At 35.2% G+C, this 23,374-nt stretch overlaps 1 protein-coding gene across 11 annotated transcripts; it reads left to right on the forward strand.

The window, feature by feature from the left end:
• The first annotated feature begins 12,107 nt into the window (after positions 1–12,107).
• LOC116131654 lies at positions 12,108–14,773 on the forward strand. 11 transcript variants are annotated; one of them, XR_004128277.1, is made up of 6 exons: positions 12,108–12,404; positions 12,933–13,267; positions 13,371–13,442; positions 13,622–13,685; positions 13,783–13,916; positions 14,496–14,773. XR_004128277.1 is itself a non-coding variant. In XM_031417325.1 (6 exons), the coding sequence occupies exons 2-6, from the start codon at positions 13,225–13,227 to the stop codon at positions 14,577–14,579; spliced, it is 357 nt and encodes a 118-aa protein (XP_031273185.1). In that variant the 5' UTR covers positions 12,108–12,404; positions 12,933–13,224; the 3' UTR covers positions 14,580–14,773. The 11 variants fall into 11 exon arrangements, 9 of the variants coding, with proteins under 9 accessions (XP_031273185.1, XP_031273179.1, XP_031273181.1 ...); XM_031417325.1 differs by having other exon boundaries at positions 13,411–13,442; XR_004128276.1 differs by having other exon boundaries at positions 12,933–13,442; positions 13,551–13,685.
• The last annotated feature ends 8,601 nt before the right edge of the window (positions 14,774–23,374 follow it).

Consider the following 23,374-nt stretch of genomic DNA (forward strand, 5'->3'; position numbering starts at 1 on the left):
TACCTTAAGAGGACTAAGGACTTGTTCTTGGTTTATGGAGGAGAAGATGATCTCACTGTAGGAGGATATAGTGATGCCAGTTTTCAAACTAACAAGGATGACTATCAATCATAGTCAAGCTACGTGTTCTATCTTAATGGGGCTATAGTGAGATGGAAAAGTTCAAAACAAAGTATTGTAGTAGATTTTACAACAGAAGTCGAGTATATTGCATTGGGTGATGCGGCCAAAGAGGCTATTTGGATCAAGAAGTTCATGACTGAACTAGAAGTGGTTCCTAGCATTGTTGATCCAGTTGTGCTTTACTGCGACAACAATGGTACTATAGCTCAGGCTAAAGAACCACGATCTCACCAAAGATCCAAGCACATACTCCAGCGATACCATCTCATCAAAGAGATAATGAAAAAAGGTGACGTACAAATTGACAGAGTAGCTATTGACAGTAACATTGCAGACCCATTAACAAAAGCTCTGTCATAGCAAAAGCATGATAGGTACATAGCATCATTTGGGATCAAACAAATAAATGATTGGCTATAATGTAAGTGGGAGATTATAAGAGTATGTGCACTAGATCCAACATTGTAGCTCTTGTAAACTCATATTTTATATGAATAAAAGGCAAATGCTTCTTTATAAGCAATATACTATAGTATCTATTTATTAGCGCGTAAAGAACATAGTATATGTCCTTAGAAAGGTTGAAACCGGTGATGAGGGTATTAAGTGTTATAAATCTTAATAGTAAGAACCCTGTGAGCACAAATGGTGGCCTTTCTTAAACCGTCCATAGTCATAGTATAAATCTAACCTAGGATACAGATTATACAAAGAGACTATCATTGCGTTGAATAACCCTATCAAAAGATAGTGACAGGTCTCACATGCTGAGGTTGTGAGCATTGACTTGATGCAACACATGGGTGCTTGCTTGTGCAAGTCCACTAGACTGACCTATCAGAGGATTCCATACAAGATGGTAACTCAGTGTCTATGGAATATATCCTCTTACGTATGGTGGTGCATGTGGTCCTTTGATTTGAGATCACCGGAATGCCGTGTGTAAAGATCAATGTGATTTGACACCAACCTAACGTCGTCTTTCTTAGGGATTACCAGAACGGTGGTGATTAGTTACATTGGAAAGTACACTATGGCTATGGTGGATCAACAAAGGATTCATCACTCCTAGTTATAGGAGACTTTATCTCAACAAGATATTTGGTTAAAGAAATAGGACTGAAAAACCATGGCCATGATGGAATCAAGTTGGTGCTCGAGTCCAATCTCATATAGTCGTCAGATTCAAGAACCGAATATACAACATGTCAAGGTAATAATTTTCAGGTAGACACTACTTCTGTACCTCAAACCTTGACGAGATATAAGATGATAAAACGAATTGAATTGCATGGTGACCATTCTGTAGACAAGGAAAGCTTGATCACTGAATCTTTGCTTACTAGGGAATCATGATGCCTTGCTAGAAAACAATCTTGATTGGTGTACGAAAACACTAATTGGTTAATACCTAATTAGTTATCAGGACATTGCCGACAAAGTAGAGAGCCTTTGGGTTACACATATAGAAGGTAGTTAAGTGAAAGATGGAAATGGAAGGACAATCTTATCCTTGGGCCGAAAGGGTATTTCGGTAATTTGGGAGTCCATGAGCATTTTCGTCATTTTGGGTGAAAATGGCACTTTGGTAATTTTGCTACGGGGTTGATACCATCATCCAATTTATTGGAAGAGTTTTGAGCAAAATTATATTCATATTAATTTTAATTAATATTCATATTAATTTTAATTAATATGGAGATGTATATTTAATTTAATTTAATATATATATTAAAAAAACCCAAATATTATATATATATATATATGGATTAAATAAATATATTTATTTAATTTGTTTATATATATTTATTGAATTAAATAATTGATTTTATTTATTTAATTTAATATTTAATAAATAAATGGGATAATATCTTTAAAAGATATTATCCTTTCCTTATGGATTAGTGAATCCTTTTATGATAGGAATTCAAGGATTGCAATCCTTATTTGAATTCCTCTTGGATTGACACTATATAAAAGGAGGAGGGTTTTAGATGGGAATAATTATTATTATTCAAAGTGAAATAGTGGAAAAAAACTTTTTCTTCTCACCCAAATGTGTAAACCCTAGCCACCAAGAGAATTTTATTCTCTTATTTCCGCCCCCTTCCTTAAGCTATAAGATTGGTCTAGCAATTAATCTTAGGGTGATTTCCAGCCTACGTTCGTGTGGATGCCGACGGATCAATCCTATGTTGGGTTGATAGCGATTAATCTGAGACATCTAGAGAAGGAGCCACCAACGAAGGTATTAAATTGAACCTTGTATTGTTTTGATTTAATGTTATGTTGATTATCGTGTTGAAATCATGATCTTGGGTAAAAGGGATCGTGCCATGGCAAGATTTTTTTATAATTCTGCGTTTGCCACGACATGGTTCCTTCAGTTGTCTTGTACTGAATATCTCATCGAGATAATTCTCCTACACCCAAGAGTGATGAATCCTTTGTCGATCCACCATAGCCATGATGTACTTCTCAATGCAACCAATCACCACCATACTAATAACCCTGAACAGGACTACGTTGGGCTAGTGTCAAACTACACCAATATTTACATACAGCGCTCTGGTGATCTTAAGTCTAAGGACCACATGCACCACCATTTGTTAGAGGATGTACTCCATGGATATTGGGGTTATCATCTATATAGAATCCTCTGATGGGCTAGTTTGGTGAACTCGTGAATAACAAGAACCCATGCGTCACACCAAGTTGTCACCAAACAACGTTGACATGCGAGATCTTTCACTGCCTTCTAGTAGGGTCGTTCAACGCTATGATAGCCATACCTTATTATCTATGCCATAAGTCAGGATAATACTAGGGCTACGGACGTTTCTAGAATGGCCACCAAATGTGATCATAGGGATCTCACAATCAACACTTATCATTGCTTGATTCCCACATCACGATTCAACCGCTCTAAGGGCGTATATTAATACATGCATATGGAATATGATTTACATAATATAAACGTTGTCTTTTATTAATGGAATAATCATGATCCATATAGCCAATATACAACAATATGATTGGCTTTGGGGCACTTACTCTAACAATCTCCCACTTGCACCTATAGCCAATCATTTATGTATTTAATACCAAATGAAGCCAAGTGCCTATCATGCTTCTGTTGGAGTAGGTGCCCTAGAGACAATCAATTATTGTGGAATTAACTCTTTGTAATAATGTTTATTAATCAATAAAAAGGCATTAACTATTATATCATGTAAATCATAGTTATATGCATTGATATATGTCCTTAGGATGGTAGAACTGTGACGAAGGTATCAAGAGTTTCAAATCTTGATAGTGAGAACCCTATGATCACATGTGGTGGCCATTCTAAAAATGTCCGTAGCCCTAGTATTATTCTAACCAAGGTCACAGACAATACAGTAAGGCTATCATAGTGTTGAACGACCCTGTTGAAAGGCAGTTACTGATCTCACTTGTCAAGGTTATTTCCCGACAACCTGGTGCAACACATAGGTGCTTGCTATAGGTAAGTTCACTAGACTGACCCACTAGAGCATTCCATATAGATGGTAACCCCAGTGTCTATGGAACAAATCCTCTAATGAATGGTGGTGCATGTGATCCTTAGACCTGAGATCACTGAAATGCCTTTTAGACCGATTGGTGTAGTTTGACACTAGCCTAACATAGTTCTATTTAGAGCTATCAATACGGTAATGATTGGCTGCATCAAAGAGTGTATCAAGACTATGGTGGATCAATAGAGGATTCATCACTCTCGGGTACGGGATAAGTTATCTCACGGTACAATTTAGTTAATGACAATGACACTAAATCTGTGATCACAATGGGATTGAGTTGTTGCTCAATCTAATTTATTATTCCGATCATTGGTCTAGTAACTGAATACAAATATATCGAGGATAACTGAGATTGACATTATTTCTATACCTCAATCTCGATGAGATAACAGATGATGAAAGGATTTGATTGTACGGTAACCGTATTGTTGATAGGTAGCTATTTCACTGAATCCGAATCTATCAGGTGGCCATGATGCCTTACTAGGGGCCAATCTTGGTTTATGTATAGTGAGACAATTAATTGGTCTTGATCACAATAATACTCACTACCGGTATGATAAGGAGCCTACGGGTCACACACATAGAAAATAATTTAAGAATCAGTTTGTGCAAGGAGTATTTTCGTCTTTTAGGAGAAAGGGTATTTTGGTAATCTCACAGTGCAATTAAATTTGCTAAGGTTGTTGCCTGGATTTAATTTAATGTTAAAATTAAATTAGTGAGATTATATTTAAATATATATACATATATATTTAAATGAATTATTATTGTTAATTAAATGTTAATATATTTTATAAATATATTAATTGACTTTAATTATAATAATAATTAATTTAAAATAAAAATACCACAAGAGGGGTGTTTGGATACAAGGGTTGGAGCCTATGCCCATTTCTCATTAGAATAGGGTTTTGACACATGCATTATATAAGTGCATATGTGTTAAAGAATGTAGATGATTTTCATTCAATAAAAGGAGAGAAAAAGAGGCAGCCCCTTTTTCTCTACCCCTCCACGATTTGTCTTGCTTCGGATTGTCTTTGTATGGATCACCATTCGTTCGATCCTATTCTTGGATCGGTAGCGAAGTAGATTCAGAGACATTTGAAGGAGCTTCTAAACGTGCGTAAGATCTTTGATCCTTGTTGGATTAATCTTATATTTGTTCTTTTCAATTTAAGCATGTAAAATATGTACATATTAGACCCAAATCTTGGGTTAACCAGAGTGATCGATGGGAAATAATTTTTTTTTGCCGTTGCGTTTACCCATCGATTTACTTATAGCTTCTGCTGCAACAGAGCTTTTATAAGCGGGTCTATGATGTTGTTATCGATAGGTACTTTACTTATTTGCACATCTCCCTTTTAAACAATTTCCCTAATCAGGTGGAATCGTTTGAGTATGTGTTTGAATTTCCGTTGAGACTTTGGTTCCTTGGCCTAAGCAATGGCCCCATTGTTATCACATAATATCTGTACTGGATCAACAATGCTTGGAACCACACCAAGTTTAGTAATGAACTTCTTGATCCAAACAACCTCCTTAGCTGCATCTGACAATGCAATGTACTCAGCCTCCATTGTAGAATCAACTACATTACTCTACTTTAAGCATTTCTAGCTCACTGCAGCTCCATTGAGACAAAAGACAAAACTTGATTGCGACCAAAAGTCATCTCTATCAGTTTGAAAATTATCACCACTGTATCCTCTTACAATGAGTTCATCCTCTTCTCCATAAACCAAGAACAGATCCTTAGTCCTCTTTAGGTACTTAAGAATGTTCTTGATGGTTATCCAGTGACGCTCACCTGGATTCGATTAATATCTGCTATAAATGCTTAAAGTATATGAGACATCAATCCAAGAACATAACATGACATACATTATGGATCTAATAGCGACTGCATATGGTATTCTGTTTATCTTATCTCTCTCCTTAGATGATTTTGGACACATGTCCTTTGAGAGATAAACACCATGTGACATAGGAAGAAATCCTTTTTTGGATTCTTCCATACCGAATCTCTTCAGTGCCTTGTCAATGTATGTACTCTGACGTAGGCCAAGCAACCTACGTGATCTATCTCGATAGATCTTGATACCAAGGATGTAGACTGCTTCCCCTAAGTGCTTCATAGAGAAACACTTGGATAACCAAGTCTTTACCATCTACAAGTTAGGTATATCATTCTCAATCAGTAATATGTCATCGACATATAATACTAGGAATGTCACTGCGATCCCATTGAACTTCTTATACACACAGGACTCATCTTTGTTCTTGATGAAACCGAATTCCTTAACGACTACGTCAAAACGAATATTCTAGCTCTTTGATGCTTGCCTAAGTCCATATATGGATCTTCATAACTTGCATACCTTCCCTACTTGTCCTTCAAGAACGAAACCATCGGGTTGTATCATATAGACATCCTCTTCAAGGTTTTTGTTCACAAAATCAGTATTGCAAACATAATCTTAATAGACTTTAGCATTGCTGCTAGCAAGAAGGTTTCATCATAGTCTATGCCATGCTTTTGCTTGAAACCTTTAGCAACCAGTTGTACCTTATAGGTATCCATGTTACCTTCCATGTCTGTCTTCTTCTTGAAGATCCATTTACATCCTATGGGTTTGATCCCTTCGGAAAAAATCTACCAGTGTCTATACTTGGTTCTAGGGCATGGAGCCCATTTCAAATTTCATGGCCTCATGCCATTTAGTAGAATCTGGATCCGATTTAGTGTGACTGTAGGTTTGAGGTTCATCGTCCTAATAAACTAGTACGTCACCGTGTTGAGTCACGACAAAACCATACCTCTCGGGCTCACGATGTACTCTACTGGACCTATGTAGCTCTTGTGTAATATGAGATGGTTCACTTTTTTCCATGACCTGTGGAGTAACCTCCTTCTGATGTTCCTCTATTTCAGGTGGCATATCTGCCTATCCCTCATAAACCGTATCTTGTGGAGTCTGAACTTCATTAAGTTTGACCTTTTTACCTCTTGTACTATGTTGGAGAAATTTATTTTCCAAGAATACCCCAGTTTGAGCTGCAAAAACCTTTTGCTCTTCTGGCTGGTAGAAATAGTATCCCATGGTTTCCCTAGAATATCCCACAAATATACATTTGTCAGATTTTGGGGCAACCTTATTTGACATCAATTTCTTGACATAAGCACTACAATCCCAAATTCTCAAATAAGACAACTTAGGGTTTCGCCTATTCCATAGTTCATATGGAGTCTTATCCATTGATTTGGATGGCACACAGTTTAGTGTGTGAATCACAGTCTCTAGGGTATAACCTCAAAATGTTGCAGGTAATAAAAAAAACTCATCATTGATTGAACCATGTCAAGTAAAGTTTGAATCCTCCTTTTCGATACACCATTATGCTGAGGAGTATAAGGAGGTGTGAGTTGTGATAGTATCCCACATTCCTTAAGGTACTCTCCAAACTCCCAGTTTAAGTATTCACCCCCCCAGTCCTACCAAAAAGCTTGAATACTCTTACCAAGCTTGTTATGTACTTCATTCTTGAACTCTTTGAACTTGTTAAACGATTCAGATTTATGTCTCATCAAATAAACAAACCCATATCTACTATAATCATCAGTAAATGTGATGAAGTAAGAATATCCTCATCTTGCTTGAACTATCATTAGACCACATACATCACTATGGATGATGCCTAACAGTTCTATAGATCTTTCACTATACGAGTCATACCTTTTAGGCAAGATGACCAAGTCACCTTTCACTGTCGCCTTTCACTGTTGCCAGTGAAAGACGACTTGGTCATCTTGCCTAAAAGGTATGACTCGTATACCTCATAAGATTGAAAATCAAATGGTTCCAAGGTTGCGTCCCTATGGAGTTTTGCTATGCGAGTTTGATTAACATGACCTAGCCTACAATGCCAGATAAATGTTTGGTTCAGATCGCCACACTTGTCTCTCTCTTATTTTCAAGATTGAATATCCCTTTATCCATATCTAGAACATATAAACCATTATGTAATCTAGCATTTCCATAATGAATACCATTCAAACTAAAAGGCAACAATTCGTTAGATATATCAAAACGATAACCAAAATTGCCCAAAAAGAATACGGAAATAATATTCTTCGAAATTTAATATACATAATAACAATCCATAAGTTCTAAGATAAGGCCCAAAAGCAAAGATAACTAATACACACCTATAGTTAAAGCAACAACTCTAGCTCTATTCCCAAAGCATAGGTCTACCTCCCTCAGCCAAGCAATCTACTCTGTTGTAGTCCCTGCACATTAGTAAAAATGTGAGATGCATATCCAATGTCAATAACCCAAGATGTGTTAGGAGATAAGTTAATCTCAATCATGAACATACATTTACAAGACGAAACACCATTCTTCTTCTTACTTGCTAAGAAGGTCTTGCGGTGTTTCTTCCAATAGCCAAGCTTGCCACGGTAAAAGTAAACTACCTTTCCATCTTTGCTCACACCACCAGCAGGCTTCAAGACATCTTGAGACCTGGGCTTAGACTTGGGCTTGGACTTAGACTTTCCGTTGCCCTTTCCCTTGGCTCTTCCATGGGCAGCATCAACTAGCATCACTGGCTTTGACTTCTTCATGTCTTGCTCTACTATCATCAGCATATTCAGGAGATTGGAGACGGTTTTCTCCATACCATTCATATTGAAGTTCAATATGAACTGTGAGAAGGTGTCAGGCAGGGACTGCAGAATGAGGTCCACTGATAATTTTGCATCCATGACAAATCCCAAAGTTTCAAGCTTCTGTATGTACACATTCCATGACAAATCTAAGAGTTCATTCCTAACTTGGAGCAATTAGCATCGATTAAAAGAGCCTCCAAATGCTGGTATGAAATCTGATATCTATTGTTTAATATTTGTTTCATATGCAAACAACGTAAAACAGGTAGTAGGCGGTTACCATGTGCAAATCACACAACAATTCAATTTAGGTAGGCCATCAACTCAATTTAAACTAGCTAATGGCACCAACCATTAATCCTCAAATATAAATTAGGCAGACAAACCAATTACACAATTCAATGGCATCGACCATTGACCTCAAGTGCAACTCTTGCATCCATAGGGTAGATACTACATATCATCCTATGCATTATAAAACTACACTAGTCTACATGTGCCTCTAGTACGTTTTCAACCTTCGTTAATCGAAAAAGCCAAACTACTAGTTAAGTCTTCCCCAACACCATTAAGGAAAACTCGCATGTGACTTAGCCTCCCACTAATAACGCATACCCTTCGTTGATCGAAAAGGTTACGACAATCTATGGTTTGACTAGGCCCGTGGTGTTGGAAGGCATTTATCATAGACTTAATATCCTTTTAGTGAGTATTTTTCTTTTGCTTTTGGTCTCATCATTTTATTATCTTTATTAATATGTTATATCCATAACATTCACCCTTAGCATGCCAACTATTAGGATAGGTGCACTAGAGCCAATAATTTTTGAACATTTGTAATAATATTATTGAATTTCAATGAAGGCATTACTTCTATATCATAGCATTCATTTATATACTTGTATATATATTGATATATGTCCTTAAAAGGGTTGAACCATGAAGAGGGAATTAAGTGCTTTAAATCTTAATTGTGAGAACCCTATGATCACATATGGTGGCCATTCTAGAACTATCTGTATCCCTAGTATTAATCTGACAAAGGACACAAATTATATGATAAGGCTATCATAGCGTTAAACAACCCTACCAAAAGGTAGTGACAGTTCTCACATGCCAAGGTTGTTAAGTGACAACCTGGTACGATGCATATGTGCTTGTTAATGGCAAGTTTATTTAACCGACCCATCAGAGGAGTCCACACAAGATGGTAACACCAGTGTCTGTGGAATATATCCTACAACAGATAGTGGTGCATGTGGTCCCTCGACTTGAGATCACCAAAGCACCGTGTGTAATTATTGATATAATTTGACACTAGCCTAACGTAATCCTATTTAGGGTTATTAGTATGATAGTCGTTGGTTACATCAAGAAGTACACTATTGCTATGGTGGATCAACAAAGGATTTATCACTCTTGGTTATCGGAGAAATTATCTCCCTGAGATATTTGGTAAGGAACCATAATCGCAAAATATGTGGCCACAGTGAAATCGAGTCAGCACTCAAATCTAATTTATATGGTCGTTGATTCGACAACCGAATATAAACATATCAAGGTACATTCATTGAAGTTAACACTACTTCTGTACTTCAAACCTTGATGAGATTAATAATGATGAAAGGATTTGAATTGCACAGTAACCATATTGTTGAAAGGTAGCTACTTCGCTGAATCTTTATTTGTTGGATAATCATGATGCCTTGTTAGAGGTCAATCTTGATTGGTGTACGGAACACTAATTAGTTGATGCTTAATTATAAATCTGGTCACTACCAACATAATATAGAGTCTATGGGTCATACATATTAAAGGCAGTTTTATTGAGAAAGAAGTTTTGGGAATTACAAGGTGGAGTTTTGAACCTTTTGCCGAGCCATAAAACGGAGCAAGTTCTACTAATTTGAATTGTTTAGTTTGTTTACAAATAGGATAGGGACTAAACTACAAATTTTGCAAGTTTAGGGACCAAAGTGAAATTCTACTAAATTAAAAGGGGCAAACTAATTTACATGGTAAATTTAAATTTGACTTTTAATTGATATTCCATGTTTGATTGATGTCTAAATATGCATGGTGTTTGGTACTTTGCCACCGACCTTAGGTTTATTATTTTTTATGGGATGAATGCTTGTAATTTTTAAAATTATTAAATAGGGCCTAAGTGTCCTGCCTATCTCTTTACTCTCAATGTATTCTCTTCTCATCTAAATCCTCTCAAATATAACTCGAGGTTTCTTATTATTCAATGTAATTTAGAATAGGGTTATATCATTACTGTAAAGAAGATGGAGCGAAGGTGTGAAACGAGTTCCAAAGACTTCAATGAAGTTTTGTAATAAATTGCATGAACCTAGGTTGACCTACCAATTCCTCAAAACTCGGGGTATTTAGTTTTAGATTGGCCATGTGCTGACCCATTTATTTTTATCTTAGAAAGCATGCTAAGGTTGAATGTTTTAATATGCCGGACTATAACATGCTAAAAAAATAATAAAATTGGTGAGACAATAAAATCAATAACCCTCGATTAAGATATTAAGTCACAAATAACAGTACGCCTTCCATCACTATGGGATTAATCAAACCACTATTCTTCGTGGCCTTGTTCGCCTCCGTGAAAGGACACTTCTACCAATGGAAGGTTAATTATTCACTGGAACTTTTCCTTAATAGTGATGGGTTCAACTTAACTAGGTGTATTTTGCTTGTTCGCCTCCACGAAGGTTGATAAATACACTAGAGGCATAGTAGAGTAGTACACTTAAAGATGCATAAGAGGGCATGTAGTGTCCAACTCACTGATCCGAAAGTTACACTTGAGGACAATGGTTGATGTCGTTGGATTGTGTAATCGGTTTGTTGACTTGATTTACTTTTGAGTTTAAAAGTTGGTGCTACTTGATGGTGTAGATTAAAGTTTGTTGACCTACCTAATCATCCTATTTTAATTTGTTCTCCCCTGTGAAGGTTGAAATATAAATGATGGGATTTCGGCCCACTAGGAAGATTAACAGGGCCTTCCTGAGTTTAATTGTGAGAGCTATTGGGCTTGAGTAAAGTAGTGGGAGCAATTGATTAATAAAATGCCTTATTAATTAATATAGTATTAATTCTATTTAAATTTTGCATTTGTAGATTCACTTTCATTATGACTTCATGTACCCTATTGTAGGGATTTCTACTATAACAAGCACAAAATTACCAAAAAAAAAAAAAAAAATTGCTACGAGAGAGTCTTGTTACCCAAGATCACGATCCAATAACTATAACCACAATATAATTAAACCATACAAGGTTAGGCATTATACCTTCATTGGCAGCTCCTTCGGATGTCTTCGAGATATCGCTATCGACCCAAAGTAGGATCAAGCTCGACAGTATCCACACAAAAGTAGGTCGGGATCACTCTTGGATTGATTGCTAGATCAAGCCAAGAGCATAAGAGGAGTGGCGAATTTGAGAGAGAAATTCTCTCTAGGGTTCACTACAAGGAAAAAGGCATTTCTTGATAGAAAATTTGACAGAATTTCTTGACTGTTTTTAAAAATAGTCAAGTCTTTTCCTTGACAACTTCTTGACCGTTTTTCAACTATCAAGGATTTTATAAAAATTAAGTTGTTCAATTTCATTCTTTGACTGTTATATGCTTAATTCTTGACAGTGTTTAACTATCCAGGATTAAGTTAAAGAAAAAAAAAAAAAAACAAAACAAAACTCTAATTTGGCCAAGGCTTCACACCCTAAAATTTTGCAAGGGCAATTTCTTTACGCCCAAACACCAGAGTTCGCTGTCAAAACCCATTTTCCCCCAAATTCCGACCAAGTCAAGAAAAAAACTTCGGCCAAAACCCAAATCTCCTCCACTAAATTAATCAGATCTCGTAAACCCTAAATCTCCTCCACTAAATCGCCCAAGTCTCTTCCACTAGATCGCACAAATCTCTTCCATCACTTGTTTCTTCAGTTCCCGGTAGCAGCAATAAACAATGAAGTCGTCACTTCGCCACCTCCGCCGCCACAAACCATCACCTGTAAGAATGTTGTTTTCTTCCTTGGATGAACATGTCTTCTGCGTTTGTTTTTATGTTAATAAACATTACAGTTATTCCATCATTATAGTTAAAGGGAGAATTTTGGGTTTTACTTTGGACGAAAAGATGCTTGGTTTTATTTTTTGTTTTATTTTTGGTTTTTTATGAGTGCTGAGGATTGTGGATAGAAGGAAAAACAATATTGGATTAGTTGTGTCTGAGGCGAATGAATCAAAAGCTAATCATTTTTACCTGGTCTAAGATTGATACTTGGAAATGAATTGTCATTGGTTTATCTATTCTACTGGGATTTGTGATCCATAAATATACTATTCTTGTAGAATGGTTTCTTTGTTATTAGTTTGAAAAGAAGTGTTTAAGTTGAGATAATTCTTTCGAAGTGTGCCTATGCTAGTTATTTTTCTTTTTTTTGGTTCTGTAGTTTAGACTTTTAGTATCCATACAAACTGTATTCCTCTGTATAAAAGTGGCAATGTTGGTGCTGACATAAATTATTTCTTCTTGAAGATGCATTGATGGGCATTAAGGATTTATTTCAAAAGCATCTAGGAGAGTTAAGGTTGCACAGATATGCCGCTATAGAAAAGTTGCGTGAATGTATCAGTGATGATGACAAAGTTCTCAGAGAAATGTTATATCAATTATTTAAGACTCTGATATTTCCTGGGTGCAAAGAGGAAACTCTTCACTTCAGTTTTTTGTTTGAACTCTCAAATATGGTCAAGTCGCTACTTAGTCACAATTAAATCCATGGTAATACTCATTGAGTTATGCTTCTGGACACCCAAATGGCACCATAATGTATCTTCTGCTTTCAAGGTTTATATTTTTTTACAACTCAGGTAGGCGTTATTATCTTTAAAAATTTTCTATTGAACAAGAATTTACACATAATTCAATGTGTTATTCTATGCAGCTGATAAACTTGAAAGCTTCTTAATGTAGTTTCCTGTTTTTCCAAATGCTTTTTTGGTTGGGAGTCCAGCTGGCTTCTTTGTTATTGAACTGACAAACCAGGTAGAGTTGATAAATTTTTTATTCAATGCATAGCCAAATATGGTTAGGGTTTGTCAGTCGGGACCCTTTTAATGGTCAAACCTTATTTAAGTTTTATCCCAACACCAGCTATTTGTGAGGAGTTGGTATATAATTGCTATGTTACATTCATATGGTGTTGCAACTCCGCTGTTTTTCAGCTTCAAAAGTTGAAGGTGGAGCCTGTCCTTTTGCATCACCTTTCACAGCTTAGAGTTCTCCAAGGTAAATTGTTTCAACTCCTTGTGAGGTTGAGATGTGAGATATTGTCTACTGATCGTAATCAGTTTCAACTGCATTTAATATGTTATGACTTATGCAGGGGTGGAACTTAGGATGGCCACAAGTACAAGGTTAAAGACATGTTTGTATAGCTTCACTTCTCCTGGTGGTCCTATGTATCCAACAAGAGCTGTTCGTCATGCAACCTGGGATGCTTTGGACTTTCTCTTCCCTGTGAGTGTATTCTGTTTATTGTCCATCGCATGTATATGTACCATGTTACACTTTCTATGTGATTGCAATTCTTTACATTACAGTTATTCCAAGCATCTTTAATTGTGTACTATCTTGATCCCTTGAGGGGAGATATTGGGCAAGATTTACAGGAAGTAGTGCAAAAGTTAATAATTCTACTTACTGTCATTTTTAATGCTCTATATAATATCAAATAATGTATGTTAATTTCAGAAGTTGTTTTAACTTTCATAGTAGTATCTTAATCCCTTCTGCCCGTAAGATTTCCAAAAAAAGGGATAATATCTCATGGCAAAAAGTATTGGTGCCAATTAATTTTCAGTTTTAATATTGTTTTACCTTTTGGATATTAATGGTTATTCCGAATTAATTTTGTGTAGGGACTCATTCAACTGGGAAGCATTGAATGTGGGTTTTATATAATGAGATACATGAGATATAGTTGAGAATGGGTTGACATTACTAAAAAACAATGTAAATTTTTTTTTTTCTCACAGTTGTGAATAATAAGATATAGTTTATATTTGTTGGTTAGTCTTTTTGTGTTTACTTTTATAGTTCATGGGGAAAGAAATATACGAAGATGCGGAGGTCGATGAGGTCAAAGGAGAATGGGTGGTGTATGTATCAAACTTTTTTTAGTTATTATTGTTTCAGTGATGTCAGGGGCCAATGAGGGCAAAAACTATGTATATATGTATCAAACTTTTCATTACTGAATTGATTACTTTTCATTGTTGTTTATGCAATATTGTAAAAACTAAAAACTATACTGTTGCCCAATTTTGTTTACTTAGAGCAACAGTAATATATGTATCATTCAATTAATTGTTCAATGTCTCATTACATATTTTTGAATGGTGATAATTGTTGGAAGAATAAATATTATGAAGCATTTCATTTGACTATTCTATAATTTAATTCGTAATAATAAAAAAAAAATTACAAATAAAAAAAAATTAACAAAAGAATCCTTGACAGTTTTCGGATTTGGTTAAAATTCTATCAAATCCTTGACAGTCTGTCAAAGGGTCCTTGATAGGGGTTACAATGATAGTTCAAAAATTGTCATTGTACCCCCTTCTTGATAGGTATTACTTGTTAAGAAAGCCATTTTTCCTTGTGGTTGCAGCCAGGGTTTTGTGTTTGGGAGGTTTAGTTTAAATTAAACTAGAACTTTGCTCTCAAAAGTTGTAAAATCAACTTATCAAAAATCAAAACTCAAGTTCCCTTTTTATAGTCCAATCCATAGTAGGAATTTAATTAGGATTGTGAATCTCCAAATTCCTTTTTAATTTGGATTGCAACTTTAAAAGGATTTGGAATATCTCTAAAAGGTATTCTCTTAATAAATATGTTTCCCAATTAAATAAATATTCATATTTATTTAATTTCTATATAAATACATATTGCTAATTAAATAAATATCGCTATTTATTTAATCATATATATTTATATATACATATTTAATTAATGGGTTTTAATATATTTAATAAATTAAATATATTCCTCCATATTAATTAATATTAGTATGATTCCAGTTTTGCTAAAATTCCTTCAAAATAAATTGAATATTGGTGTCAACCCTAGCAAAATTACCAAAATAACCTTTTTGCCCAAAAGGACCAAAATACCCTTTTCCTCCCAAATTACTGAAATACCCTTTCTGCCCAAAGGACGAAAATGCCCTTTAATCCGTTTTCTCTCTTAACTACTTTTTATGTTTGTGACGCGAAGGCTCTTTATTTTGTTGGCAGTGTCCCAATAATTAATTAAGCATCAACCAATTAGTGTTTCGTACACAAATCATGATTGACCTCTAGCAAGACATCATGATTACCCAACACATAAAGAATCAATGATTAGGCTTACCTTTTCTATTGTATGGTTACCATGTAATTCGATCCATTCATGATCTTATATCTCATCAAGGTTTGAAGTACAAAAATAGTGTCTACTTCAAAGTATTAACCTTGACATGTTTATATTTTGTTGTCGAATCTACAACTATATAAAATCATATTCGAGCATCAACTCGATTCCATTGTGGCCACAAATTTGCAGTCGTAGTTCTTAACCAAATATCTCATCGTGATAAGATCTCTTATAACCAGGAGTGATAAATCCTTTGTTGATCCACCATAGCCATAGTGTACTCGATGTAACCAATCACCACCGTTCTGGTAATCCCTAAGAGAAATAACGTTAGGCTAGTGTCAAATCACATCGATATTTACACATGGTGCTTTGGTGATCTCAAGTCAAAGGACCACATGCATCACCACCCATAAGATGATATATTTCATAGACATTAGGTTTACTATCTTGTATGAAATCCTTTGATGGATCAACCTAGTGGACTTGCACAAGCAAGCACCTATGCGTTGCACTAGGTTGATGCCTACAACCTTGACATGCGAGACGTGTCACTACCTTTCAATAGAGTCATTCAACGCAATGATAGTCTTTCCGTATAATCTATGTCCTAGGTCAAATTTATACTATGACTACGGATAGTTTTAAAATGGCCACCATATGTGCTCATAGGGTTCTCACAGTTAAGATTTATAACACTTAATTCCCTCATCACAGGTTTCAACCTTTCTAAGAACATATACTATTTTCTTTATATGCAATAAATAGATGTTAAAGTATAGATACTTGTAAATAAGCAATGCCTTTATTCATTATAAATAATGTTTACAAGAGACAATTTATTGGCTCTAGTACACTACTCTAGCACCTATCACTGTGATCAATCATCAATAAGAAATGTAGGTCAATGCTACGAACTTCACTAATTTGTATTGAAATTTAAGGATTCTATTAAAGTAAAAAAAAAAAGAAGTTGTACATCATCAATGAACCTATTATGGAAGCGCCTGAACCTGAGGCTACTTAGGAAGCAAGAGATTCTTATCAAAAGTATATGGATGATACCAGCATTGTTCAATGTATCATAATGGCATCATTGACACCTGATCTGCGAGAGCAACATGAGAATTTGGATGCTAGTTCTATCATCACAAATCTCAAGGAACTCTTCTAGAGGCATGCAAAACATGAGTGATACGAGGTGTCAAATGCATTGTATAGATGTCGAATGATTGGGGGAGCCCCAATTGGCCCACATGTAGTCAAGATGATTGGCTACATTCAAAGGACTTGAGACTTTGGGATTCATCATGGATGCAGAACTGCCTATGGATCTTAATCTACAATCCTTGCCTAGTTCATTCTCCCAATTCATATTAAACTTTAATATGAATTCTATGGAGGAGACTATCTCAAAGCTGCTAAGTATGCTGAAGACGATAGAAAAAGACATGAAGAAATCCAAACTAGTGCAACTTGTTGCTATTGCACATGGAAAGGGAAAGGGAAAGGGTAAGCAAGGCAAAGGAAAGGCCAAGGTCAATCCTAAGTCCAAGTCTAAGACCCAAGATGTCCTCAAGCCTACTGGAGGCGTGAGCAAGGATGGAAATGTTGTTTGCTTCCATTGTGGCAAGCCTGGCCACTGGAGGAAACATTGCAAGGCCTTCTTAGCAAGAAAGAAAAAGAATTCTGCATCTTCTTCCAAAGGTATGTGTATGATTGAAATTATTTTTTCTCCTATTACATCTTGGGTCATTGACACTAGATGTGGATCTCATATTTGCACTTTTGTGCAAGGGCTGCGGTAGAGTAAATCGCTTGGTCGAGGAGAAGTGGACCTACGAGTTGAAAATGGAGCGCGAGTTGCTACATTAGTAGTAGGGATTTTTTTATTTATCTTTGCCTTCGGGGTTTATATTAGAACTATCAGATTGTTATTATGTTCCTTTAGTTTCTAAGAACATTATTTTTGTGTTCGCTTTGGACAATGTTAGATATCAGTTTCTGATAACTAATAGGTCATTATCTTTTAGTTTGGATGGTATTCAATATGAAACTGCTAGATTACATAATGGTCTATATATTATATATTTAAATAATAATGAAATATTCAATCTTGAAAATAAGAAAGCCAAGAATGATGGCTTTAATCAAATGTATCTATGACATTGTAGGTTGGGTCATGTGAACCAGACTCGCATTGCGAAACTCCATAAAGAAGGAGTTTTGGACCCATTTAACTTTTAGTCTTATGAGGTGTGCAAGTCGTGCCTATTAGGCAAAATGACCAAGTCACCTTTTACTGGACACAGTGAAAGGGTAGTGGAGCTGTTAGGCATCATCCATAGTGATGTATGTGGATCACTAATAGTACAAGCCAAAGGTGGATATCCTTACTTCATCACTTTTATTAATGACTTCAGTAGATTTGGTTATGTCTATTTAATGAGACATAAATTTGAATCCTTTGACAAGTTCAAAGTGTTAGAATAGGTGCCTTAGAGCCAATCCATTATTATAATATTGACTCTTTGTAAGAATGTTTATAATCAATAAAAGGTTTTTTTCTACATTATGTAATTCATATTCATTGTATGTTATGATGGATGTCCTTAGAATGGTAGAACTGTGACGAGGGTATCAAGTGTTTTAAATCTCGATAATGAGGACTTTATGATCACATATGGTGGCCATTCTAGAAATGTCCGTAGCCTCAGTATTATTCTGCCTAAGGACACAGATAATACAATAAAGCTATCATAGTGTTGAATGACTCTACTGAAAGGTAGTGACTGATCTCACTTGTCAAAGTTTTTTGCCGACAACCTGGTGCAATACATTTGTGCTTGCCATAGGCGAGTTCACTGGACAGACCCACCAAAGGATTCCACATAGATGTTAACCCTAGTGTCTATGGAATAAATCCTCTAACGGATGGTGGTGCATGTGATCCTTAGATTTGAGATCATCGGAGTGACTTGTGCACTAATTGGTGTAGTTTGACACTAGCCCAACGTAGTTTTATTTAGTACTATCCGAACGGTAGTGATTGGCTACATCGAGAAGTGTATCAAGACTATGGTGGATTGAAAAATGATTCATCACTCCCAGGTACAGGAGAAATTATCTCACTGAGCAATTAGGTAAATGGCAATGACACTAAATATGTGGCCATAATGAGATTGAGTTGTAGCTTAATCCATTATATTCTGGTCATTGGTCTAGTATGTTAGAGTAGGTGCCCTAGAGCCAATCAATTATTGTAAAATTGATTATGTAATAAATGTTTATTTATCAATAAAAGACATATTCTTCTATATCGTGTATGTAATGATATATATCCTTAGGATGGTAGAACCGTGATGAGGGTATCAAGTGTTTCAAATATTGATAGTGAGAACCCTATGATCACATATGGTGGTTGTTGCGTTGTAACTACAACATGCAATATAGCAAGTGCACTAGTCGCAATAAGTAATAAAGTGATAAGAAAAGTATCGTTCCCACGAGGATTGGTTGTTAAGCACTGATTTTCCTAATTGTTATCAAGTTGGAGAAATTGAAAAGTGTTGGATTTACGGGAGAAACTTAAAATTAAACTAAAAGCAAAATTTACTAAGTATTAAAAAGCTAATTAATGAAAGCAAGATTAAAGTAAGAGTAATATCAATTTAAGCAAACGGGTAGGGTTTTGACTTCATTAGGACTCTATGGATTAATTCTACGAATTATGCTACTTCTACACTTACATACACGGATTGTAAATCAAATTCCCTCAATTGTAAAACATACCTTCTCATGCTATGAATTCCTACTTTTCCCTATTAAGCTTCTGTACCCAACAAAATGAAGATTAATAGATCCAAGTTCATTAAGCTAATGGAATCCTAGATTGATTTCATTGATTCTCAAACCTATCTCTAGCGTTCAATACAACAATGGTGATTACCCAAGAACCCCAACATGATTCATTTCTCAATCTCATCATGTTCAACAAATAAAATCAATAAAAATGAGAATAATCACACAATCCATGCAATAGAATGTAAAAGCAACAATAATCTATTGATTAACCATAGAAATCTGAATTACATCAAAACCCTAACCCAAAGTGAGTTAGTTCATAACGAAATTAACACAAATAGCAAGAAAAACAGTATATATATTATTCAACATATTGAAACAAAGAAAAGAGAGTAAAAGATCTCCCCTAATTGATGAATCCACAAGGTTAAATCTCAATTCTTCTCTCTTTTTCTCCCAAAATGTCAAAGCTGCTCTAAACCAAGACGAACCTCTCTAAAAATGGTTAACTTTTTCTTATATAGTCGGTCCAAAAACCTAAAAACTTTCCTAAAATAAAACTGTGCGTTTTAATTAAAATTGAAAATCGCAAACTTCGCCGGGGTGAAGAATATTCTTCGCCATCGCTACGAGTTGAATTGAAATCTCATTCGAGCGTCTTTCACTGCAGCGAAGAAAGAACTTCACTACGGCGAACCTTCCTGAACAATTCTAAATTTACAGAATTGCCCTCCGCTTGCTTCCATGCTTGAATCTTCCATGCTTCGATGCTCTCCAATGGAACAAGCTTCATAGTGCTTCAAATCAGCTTCAGAACTTCCTCGAATTCTGAGTTCGCTTGCTTCTGGGTCCAAAAACTCGAGTCTGCTCATTATTTGCTCAAAGTGCACGTTTTGGCCTGAAACATCAAATATGTGAAATTAAGTTGCAATTCAGGCACAAACGAAATAAGAAGTATCCAAAATCCAGCCAAAAAGCCTAAATAAAATAGTATAATCATTGGATTATCAGTGGTCATTCTAGAAATATCTGTAGCCCCAGAATTATTCTAACCAATGACACAGATAATACGGTAAGACTATCATAGTGTTGAACGACCCTGTCGAAAGGCAATGATTGATCTCACTTGTCAAGGTTATTTGTCGACAACCTGGTGCAATGCATAGGTGTTTGCTAGAGGCAAGTTCACTAGAAAGACCCACCAGAGGATTCCATATGGAATGATAACCTTAGTGTCTATGGAATAATTCCTCTGACGGATGGTAGTGCATGTGATCCTTAGACTTGAGATCACTAGAGCGCCTTGTGCACCAATTGGTGTAGTTTGACACTAGCCCAACATAGTTCTATTCAGAGCTATCAATACGGTAGTGATTAGCTACATTGAGAAGTGTATCGAGACTATGATGGATTGACAAATGATTCATCACTCCTAGGTATGGGAGAAGTTATCTCACTAGATAATTCAGTAAATGGCAATGATAGTGGCCATAGTGGGATTGAGTTGATGCTCAATCCAATTTAATGTTCATGTCATTAGTCTAGTAAATGAATACAAACATATCGAGGATATCTGAGGGTGACACTATTTTTGTACCTCAATCTCGATGAGATAACAGTTGATGAAATGATTTAATTGCACGGTAGACATATCATTGACAGGCTACGATTTTGCTAAATCTGAATCTATCGGGTGGCCATGATGCCTTGCTAGGGGCCAATCTTGGTCTGTGTGTAGCGAGACGATTAATTGGTGTTAATCGCAATACTACACACTGTTGATACGATAAGGAGCCTACGGGTCATACACTTAGAAGATAATTTAAGAATCAATTTGTGAGAAGGGTGTTTTCATCTTTTAGGACAAAAGGGTATTTTGGTAATTCTACAATGCAATTAAATTTGCTGAGTTTGTTACCTGCATTTAATTTTAATATTAAAATTAAATTATGAGATTATATTTAAATATATCTCTATGTATATTTAAATGAATTATCATTATTAATTAAATATTAATATATTATTATATATTAATTGATTTTAATTATAATAATTAATTAATTAATTAAAATACCATAAATGGTGTGTTTGGTTGCAAGAGTAAACTAGGGTTGGAGCCCATGGCTATTTCTAAGTGGAATAGGGTTTTAATTGTTGCACTATATAAGTGCAACTTAAAATTAAAACATGAAGTATTATTCATTCAATTAAAACCCTAGCCACCCTATATCTCTCTCTCTCAAGAAGAGAACTTTTCTTGTTCTTTTTTCTTGATTCTTGAAACCCTTGATTGTTCTAGCAAAATAATCAAGGGTTTTGCAGATTATCTTCGTGTGGACTTTCGTGAGTACGACCCTACTTTGGATCGATTAGTGAAGAATCACATGAACAATTGACGGTGAACAGCAACCGTGAATAGCAACCAGTGAACAGTAACTAGTGAATAGTATTCATGTCCGAAATCAAAGATATTTGAAGGAGCCTCCAAACATACGTAAGTATTCTAATCCTTGAATGGATTTACTTTATACATATTTTGTTTACAAACATGTAAACGGTATAATCTATACTCGAATCTTGGCAAAGAAAGGTAATTGATTTACCGATTGAATTTTTGTTTTCTACTACGTATGGTAGATCAATTACTTACACAGTAACCGAATACAAAGAAAGCAAAGATATCTGAGGTTGACACTAAATCTATACCTCAACCTTGATGAAACAATGTATGATGAAAAGATTTGATTGCACGATAAACATATCGTTAATAAGTAGTTGTTTTGCTGAATTTGAATCTATCAAGTAGCCATGATGTCTTGCTAGAGGCCAATCTTGGTCTATGTTTGGTGAAACAATTGATTAGTGTCAATCATGATACTACTCACTACCGATATGATGAGAAGCCTTCGGGTCACACACATAGAAAACAGATAAAGGATAAGTAAGTGAGAAGGGCATTTTTGTCTTTTAAGATGAAAGGGTATTTTGGTAATCTCACAATGCAATTAGATTTGTTGAGGTCGTTGCCTATATTTAATTTCATATGGAAATTAAAATAAATGACATTTTGTGTGTGTGTTATATTATTCATTAATGTTAATATTTAAAATAATATTAATATTAATAAATATAATATAAATTCAAATTCAAATTTAAAATTAATATACCATGATTGGAATTACCTTGATTTGGTAATGGAATAAGTATAATCTAACTATGGAATTAGTATGTGACTATTCCATACTAGATTAGGGTTTTAATTGTTGCACTATTTAAGTGCAACTTAAAATTAAAACAAAATTATTCAATCAAACACAAACCCTAGCCGCCCTCTCTCTCTCTCTCTCCCAAAACTGTGATCACCCATAGGTTGGAGAAGAGAATTTTTCAAGTGAAAAATTCTACAATATTATCCATGAACCAATCAGTTTGGCTAGCACATCAAATCTTTTGGCTATCGTTGTCTTGTCTTCGTGTGGATACCAATCGTTCATTTCCATCTTGGAGTGGAAGCGAACCTAAATCAATTGAAAGAGCCTCCAAACGCTGGTATGAAACTTATAATTACGTTTATTATAATTGCCATGCATGAATGATGTAAAACGGGTATAACGATATTAGGGTTTTTGGTTTGTGGATCAGGAAAAGTTTTAATTTCCACTACGTTCACTCAATCCATAAACCTATAATGGTATCAAAGCCTCTTATACCTGATTACATTGTCTTAAATATCATTTGGTTGATGTGGTTTTGATGAT

This window comes from Pistacia vera, unplaced genomic scaffold (assembly GCF_008641045.1).
Source record: "Pistacia vera cultivar Batoury unplaced genomic scaffold, PisVer_v2 Contig236, whole genome shotgun sequence".
NCBI classification, from domain to species: domain Eukaryota; kingdom Viridiplantae; phylum Streptophyta; class Magnoliopsida; order Sapindales; family Anacardiaceae; genus Pistacia; species Pistacia vera.